Source organism: Vanessa cardui, chromosome 12 (assembly GCF_905220365.1).
Source record: "Vanessa cardui chromosome 12, ilVanCard2.1, whole genome shotgun sequence".
Taxonomy (NCBI): domain Eukaryota; kingdom Metazoa; phylum Arthropoda; class Insecta; order Lepidoptera; family Nymphalidae; genus Vanessa; species Vanessa cardui.
In genome coordinates, this window is record NC_061134.1 from 9,481,745 (window position 1) to 9,490,080 (window position 8,336).

Here is an 8,336-nt window from a genome sequence, read left to right on the forward strand (position 1 = left end):
ATATGTATGTGATGTTGTCTAATGTTTATATACTGTGAAGACATCCGTAGCAGATTTATATTTTAAACATTGTTCCTGAAACCTAAATACGTCGGTTCTGAGTCTGAATTATAATCAATCGTGTCCGTTTTGCAGTTCTATTGAATAATTAGAGTGAAAGAATAGCCTTTTCTATATCCTACGCTCAGCTCTCTTTAGAATGGCCGAGATAACTGTAATCAGTAAGGAGGTTTTCATCAGCTTTTTTTGAGTGAAATTTTTTAAGGAGCAATAAAAATTAAGTCACAAAAATTTAGGAACTTTCACGTAACCTTTTAAAATGTAACGTTTAAAACATAATAACGCTGTTGACATGAAAAGAGATTTACTCGTGTCAAGGGTGTCTGAAGTAAAATTGAAAGTAATTAAGGCAACTCTTCAACGTTAAGTTAGTACTTTTTTTAAGCATACCATAGCCAATGGGTGAACGAAGATATACCATCTGTTATGGAACTCAATATTTCTTACCACCTGTTTTTTTTAAGTGCTTATTTAGCAGGATTAAATATTACTTAATAAAGCTAACATCAATTCTAAATGTAGATTCTAATACTATATCCACCAAGAAGAATCGATAAGAAATTCAATACAAAAAATATCTATATCTGAATACATATAAAGCTAACTTATATCGTTATGGCACAAGCCTATATTTTCATAGCTCAGAAGTTCTGTCAACCACTAAAAATATATACTAATACCTTTCATAAGCGAAGCGATTAAATTTAAGAAACATAAAATTTTTATTCGCGACGCTGGATTTAAATTGTCAACAACAACAACCTTACTACAAACATTTCATAAAATTAATGTTCCTCGAACAACGTTCGCGGAATTATGTTGCGAAAAGTCTTCGCAACAATGTTGATATAATATAAATACGAAAATATAAATACAATAAAGGTATAATGGATGTAGACGAAGAAAAGTCGTACAATCGACGTTGGATATGCCGTGATAAGTTTATGATCACAGCATATGCTCAGTCGAGTTCTGTAGATCAGGCGAACCAAATAAATTGTTTGGCAAACAGGCATAAATTGTTTCATTGCAACATAGGAGTAAAATAAATTAAAAATATGTCCAACTCTCATAATTTTTAACAAAGATATAACAGCAACAACAACAACAGCCCTTAAATTGCCCACCGCTGGGCTAAGGCCTCCTCTGCCTTTGAGGAAACGGTTTGGAAGATATTCCACCACGCTGTTCCAATGCGGGTCGGTGGAATACACATGTGGCACAATTTCTATGAAATTTGGCACATGCAGGTTTCCTCACGATGTTTTCTTTCACCACCGAGAACGAGTTGAATTATAAACACAAATTAAGCACATGAATATTCAGTGGTGGTTGCCTGGATTTGAACCCGCAATCATCGGTTAAGATGCACGAGTTCTAACAACTGGGTCATCTCGCTACAAACAGATATAACTTTCCTCTTTATTATGTAACTATAATATATTTTTAGACACTAATGGTCTGATATTTTTCTCCGTAGTTCTTTATATACTGTGTTTGAACGCTGTCGATGCCTTTTGCTATAGGAGTGACGTTCGCGGATATTGCCCAAACATATTGTCTTGGTAATGGATGGGTCAATTTAACAGACAAGCAAGCACTTAATCCTAAAACAAGCCTCAATATATACTTTGATTCAATATCTTATATATGAAAAAAGGTTTTTTTACGTCATATGTAGCAAACAAGAAGAAGGAAAGTGAATACCACCGCCCACAGACATTTGCAACGCCGTGGGGCTTGCAGGTCGCAAAGTCAGTAGCAAAGACAGAGATCAAGAGCCGGGATGTCCCAATGGTTACAAGACTTGAATCACAACCGACGATTCTGAGATGAAATACCACTGAATTCATGTGTTTATTTCGTACTTAGCGTTAAAGAAAAACATCGCGAAGAAACCCGCAATGGTCAGGATAAGATTCTGCATGGCAACCAATCCGCCTTAGTAGCAGTGTCGTGGATAACATTCAAAAAAAGCTTTTCCTCAAATGTGAATGCTGGCATTTTCGAAGAAGTGGAATGTAACTAAAAACAAAGTGTGTAAAACTATACGCTATAACGGTCCTTTACGTACATAGCCTTAAACCTAACTAATATAATTGGATATTTGTCATACCCTGATTGAATAAGGAATAATGAAGAATTACTGAATTAAAAGTCATTCTTTATAATGCTATTGATTTAGATATTTACAAAGCATATGATATTTAGCTAAGATTTGGTTAATTATTGGATTGATTTCCATAAACAAACGAAAAAAAAGTTTAGTAACACATTACCTAAATTGAATTTAGAATAAAAAAATCTATTAACTTTATATTGAACATTTTGATTTGTACTGGATTAATATTTGAAATTTATTTAGTGAAAGTATTAACAAAAATATGTCAAATGAATTTTTATTTATTGTTTATATACCTTCCGTTTGTCATATTATGTTTAGAAGAAGAATACTGAAATTTAATCTATTTTTTCACTTTTTCTTTTACAAGAAATATTTTTAATTTTTTGGTCCAAAGAGTCAAGAGAGCATTTTGGTGGTTGGACTCAATGAATTCGATACACAATGTCTAACACGGTTTATATAAATTTATATTTGGAGTCATAATTTTTATGTTTGTTTGTAAGCTAGATAAGTTCTCAAAACATCGTGGAGGTTATTACAGGATACTGTCCGATATGTCAATTCGTTTGATGTCGATCTTGTTAAATTGGCCTTCTAAGATTAAAGAGGTCAGAGCAATCCATCTACTTCTTTACCCTTAGTACTTACACACTTCTTTTTTATATTGATGATGATTGGTTAGCTATAAAATGTAATTTGTAATCTTAACGTACATAACTGTAATAGTTATGGAGAGTACATATGAGGGTGAAATTTTAAGATTTACAGTAGCGTCTATTGTTACTGTTGTCGCTACGGTTTTTGAAGTTGGCAACATTATAAAAAAAAGAAAACATTGGCGGTAATTTGAACTCGCTCTCGGCAGAATACTTTAATATTCATTACTGTATCTCTTTATATATTCTTTGCTTAATTTGAATCAAGAAGAACGTTATTAATACAATTAATTAACAAAATTACTTTAGCTTATTATATAACAATGAAGAGAAATACTTTTTACCGCCTTATCAAACTTAAAATTTTTCTTTTTATATTTCATGACCTATCTCTGGTCAGACATAAGACGGCGTCGAATTAAAATTTCATAAATGGAATCAACCAACACCCACACTGCATTAATTGGCGTTATCACAAGGCTGGCTTTACAAGCCGTCGATATAATGTTGGGACCTCGATGGAACGCTTATTCGAAAATAACGCGAAATGCTATTTGAATTTGGAATTCTAGAATTGTAATTGGAATCAAAGATTTATACTGGCCAATATTAAAAGTAGGCAGTATCATAAGTAAACCTTATATTTATATAAGCTGATTGAATTATAGTGGACATATCTATACTCAAAAATCTTGTATATAATATACATACAAATAGAAAAAAAAACAATTCACCATCAGCAAAGGTAATACACGCACATCAAAGAACGATTTCCCAGACTTTTTCTATATTTTCAATAATTTATCCTCATGCAATAAATTTGATAAAAAATAAATTAATAATCTTTAATAATAATAATTAGTGAACGTGTGACTTACATAAAATTTATTGTCAAAAAGAGAATTTGTTTATACGTTTTTCCTTTTTTCTAGTGAATGTTAAAATATTTATTTGCCAGTACAGAAGCTTGTCAGAAAGATTTATGTACCCATCTAAAAATATTATTTATGGAGTTTTATGTGTTTGAAATACGTGCATATATTTGCAGTGACGTAAAAAATGTATTGCAAATAAAAAATACAGAGAATATTATACTACATCTCTTCTTATGATATTTAAAAAATGACATAATTTAAATGTGAATATAGTTTTTTTTTTACCAATAAAATAGAGTAGATACAAAGTATTTACATTTATCTATAGTTAATCATTAAGGCTTAATGCATTTTTCAAAATACTATTTTCAGGCGGAGCAATATTCTATATAATTTCGATATGATAATAAAGCCATTTAAGATTTACAATTATTAAGAAAAAATACACAGATCACGTGACAACTTTTCTAAGCTTTATATTCGAATTAATATTTTCATTTCACACTTAAGATATAATCGACATAATTGTATTGATAAGTTTTAAAAAAACTTATCAATACGATCAATTCGATATTCAAAATTGACAAAGTTATTGAGAATGTATTGAACACATTGTCACATTACAAAATGGCGTCAAATTCAAAATGGCGTAGAGTGGAAAGTTGTGTTGTGTCGTGGTTACAATATTGATTTATTGTTTTACTGGCGTTATGAGTGATAGTTGCCTGGATAGCCTTATATGATAGTGCACTTTCTATAACACCAATATTATGTTATGACATAAAATATGCTTTTAACCATATCGCTTGAAGGGTGAGATCAAAGTGATCTGCAAAAGTATTTAAATATATTTTAGACATTATTTGATTTTATTGTCGATACTTATGTTCTTAATATTATCACGACAGCTAATCTCAAAGCTTAGTTATGGATTATTAATATATCTATATGAAGAGTCACCACAAATATAGGTTTACATTCTCTTCCCATTTGTCTCCTGATCCAATGAGAAAATAATCTTAAATCTCAAACTTATTAAATTATCTCCACTGGCTGGTATTAGTTACTGAACAATGCTTGACAGAAAAATTCAATAAAGTGCTTGTGAGATTCGAACTCCTAATATCTACAATCTTATCATCATCATCAGCCCTTTTTTGTCACTGCTGGACATAAGCCTCTCAAAATGCACGCCACCGTGGTCTTTCCCCGCCGGGAACTGGGGGCCATGGCTTGGACTGTGCTGTAGATGGAGGATATTGCCCATAATCGCCAGGCTGGGCAGGCGGGTTGGCGATCACAGGACGTAGCTTTTCGCACCGGTGATGCTACTGCCAGTCATCGATCTGTGGTATTTAGCTAAGCCTATTTTGTTGATGGTTATACCTCAGTCAGTCGCCAGAGCCTCGTTTGCCGGTCGGCAGAATGCACCACGGGCAGGTGAGGCTGGCTTGGGGCACTAAGGTGTAGTTTGCACCCCCTTACATCCCTACAATCTTCTAGACCAACAAAATAGCCTAATTTATGGATAGCAACTTTCCTCTTTCGTTCTACCTCCGCTAACAAGGTCGGTTCATTTTTCACTCCATCAATACTTTTTCAATCGGTCTACATGCGGTGATTATACAATCATTATTTTGAATTTTATGTAGGTATGTACTATTAAAATATAAAAAATATAGTCATTTCATTTACGCTATTGTTTAATTAGAAGAATGTCTCATCAGCAGTGGGATATTTACAGACTATTACCTTCCTTTTACTATATTTTAATGCATAAATATTGATAATATTATTAAATGACAATAAGGAAATTAATGATATTATTTTTTATTTTTGCGACACAAAACTATTGACTGTCGCGAAAAATATAATTGATAATTGAAAAAAATATGTATAATATTAAAAGGCCATATCATTTCCATTGCTTTATTTACATAATAAAGTTAGAAAAAACAATTTTTCGGTACAATGAATATTTTAAAATAGTCCAGTCAAGAACAACAATACATCAATTAATTTAATTACAGACATTATGCATAATATATAATCTACATTTTTAGAAAGTGCTCGGGGCGATTTAATTGGACTATTATAACGTCTTGAGCAAAAAGGCGCAAAATATATAAAAGTTTATATTATAATAAATAACAAGTTAATTCATTATACGCAATGGTCTCAGTTTATCAAGGTATTAAGTCTATTTATATAAAATGGTATATGGACATTTGGTTCTCAATATCATAAAATAACCATTTAATCGCTGAGAATAGCAAATCTAAGTGACAAGATATAACAATAGAACGGAGCTATCACAAATATCAACACTAAAAAACAGCTAATTATTTGGTTATGTATTTTTTTAGTATAGAGGATATGGTGGACGGTAATTATAAACAATTTAGTATGATTGATTCAAATATCAACACAAAAGCGTACATCTGTAAAATCTGAAGTGAAAAATAAAACGACTTTTCTTAATGTTTCAGTAAAACTTGTGAGTTTTACTGAAACATTAAGAAAAGTCAGTTTTACAAATCTAATTGAATAGTAAATGCTCATTAATCCCTATCGCGTCATCGACCAATCACAATTTTGATTAAAGTCGAATAACTTAATCTAAATTTAATCAGTGTTTCAAATATTGTAAATCAGTTTAAGATCAGATTGTAAACGGATTTCAGCACAACCACTTTAGTGGAACTGGTTTAAATTTCTGTATCTAGAATAACCATGATCTCTCCTCCTTAAACGTATATTTAAATAAAAGCTTCCTTTGTCATCTATATTAATATTGTAAATGTCACAGTAACTGTCTGTCTGTCGATCTTTAACGACCAAACCAATGAAACGAATTTGATGAAATTTGGTATGAAGCAAATTTGAACTCCAAGAAAGGGGACATAAGTCTACTTTTTGTCTGACACATAACAACCAACACCTTAAACGCGAGCGCTTATAGTTATTTTCGTTTTAGTTACAAAAAAACTATATCCACTTATGTAGGCAGTGCGTATAAAGTATAGCTTAAAAAAATGCCTGAAAGATTACTTAACATTAAAACTTATGATTTTATAATCATATAATTTAAAAAAGCGATAAGTAAGTCATAAATAAAATTGTGATAACTACTTAAAACTAAGCATACCTTTGTTCCTATCTAAATGGCACTAACACAAAATATTGTGTCAAACGTCTTTATAGATAACATGGATAAAAATTTTACACATAACATATTACAATAATGTCGTGGAATCCAATGAAATTTATAAAATATTCATAAAATTTAGTACAGTTTAGATGACCACTTATTTATTACTATATTAGAAGTTCAAACATTCATTTATATACAGCTTATAAAAATATTTCAACATCAGACACTTGTATAACATCAAAAATACACTTGATACCAATTAATGATTAGTTAATGATTGTATAAAATTACATTTTAATACTAAGAAGATTTAGTGTCAGGGCAAGTCTTGTGATGGGATTAGATATGAAACAGTGAGAACAGGCACATTTAATACATGTCAATCAATATATTTTACCATTATATAGAATAGAAAAAAAAACCTTATCCCTAACAACACCAACCATTTAAAGTAATAGAGAATCTCTCTATTATTCAATTCTAAAAAAGCTTAACTCAATTATGAATTTCATGATATGATTCCAAATTCAAATTATTGAGCGTGAACCACTAGAAAATTTCAAATTAACTCTATATTCAGAAGTATTAATTACGAAATAAAGACATTGATTACGATTAACACATTCCATCATTCCATCTAGAACATCAATATACAAAAGGGCCCGCCCCTTAATTTCATAAGAATAGAAAGTCGATTTCAACAGCCATCTAGATTTTAGAAATTATTTATTCACGGATATTCTGTCCGTGCCTAGCTAATCTATGCTAGCTTTTACTAGAGAAAGGAGAAAAGCGCGTTATAACCTCGAGTACTCCACCACCGAACGGCGGCGCGCTTAGAGGAGGTACTCTCATTGTTCCGGTCGATCGAACGATGTATTTGGCGTACTTTCTACTTTTTTTAAGACAATCTTGAAAGCGAACGTATGCTTCGGAGACACGGATGCTGGGCGAGGAGTCTCGGGCGAACGCGGCGGTGGATCTGGAGGCATTTCAGATCGCGTCCGGGTTCTCCTCGGCGGATTGCCTATTGCCGGTGCTGAAGCTGGTTCCTTTGGTCGCTGTGGTGAAATCCGACTCGGTGACAAACGGCCAGGAGATGGTTCCGGTGTCATCGATGGTATCATGAGAGGTGGGAGATTAGCACAGGGTGAACCTCTGGAGCCACGCCTTTCTTTTAAAGTCATTGGTGGTGGTGATGCTGGACGATCGTCTTCAGCTGCCGGCACAACTACTACTGTTGTGTTCATTTGATCAGCTTTTTGCACTGTTATTTTGGGCTCAGTCGCATCCGAAGTTATAGATCTCCTGAAATAATTAAGTCCGTTTTCGATTTCAGCGAGAGCTCTTCTAACAAACGGGAAACTTTCAGATATTTCCGAAGCCGACTTCCTGACTGGAAATTCTGTTTCACTGTCACGTTTCCTAGGCGTACAACGTTCGAATGTTGGATCTCCCGACGCTGC

General features: G+C 32.5%; 1 protein-coding gene across 1 annotated transcript; it reads right to left on the reverse strand.

Moving 5' to 3' along the window:
- Positions 1 to 7,721: 7,721 nt before the first annotated feature.
- On the reverse strand, positions 7,722 to 8,120 carry LOC124534180 (leucine-rich repeat extensin-like protein 5). Its single transcript, XM_047109889.1, has one exon. The coding sequence runs from the start codon at positions 8,118 to 8,120 to the stop codon at positions 7,722 to 7,724; it is 399 nt and encodes a 132-aa protein (XP_046965845.1).
- Positions 8,121 to 8,336: the final 216 nt, after the last annotated feature.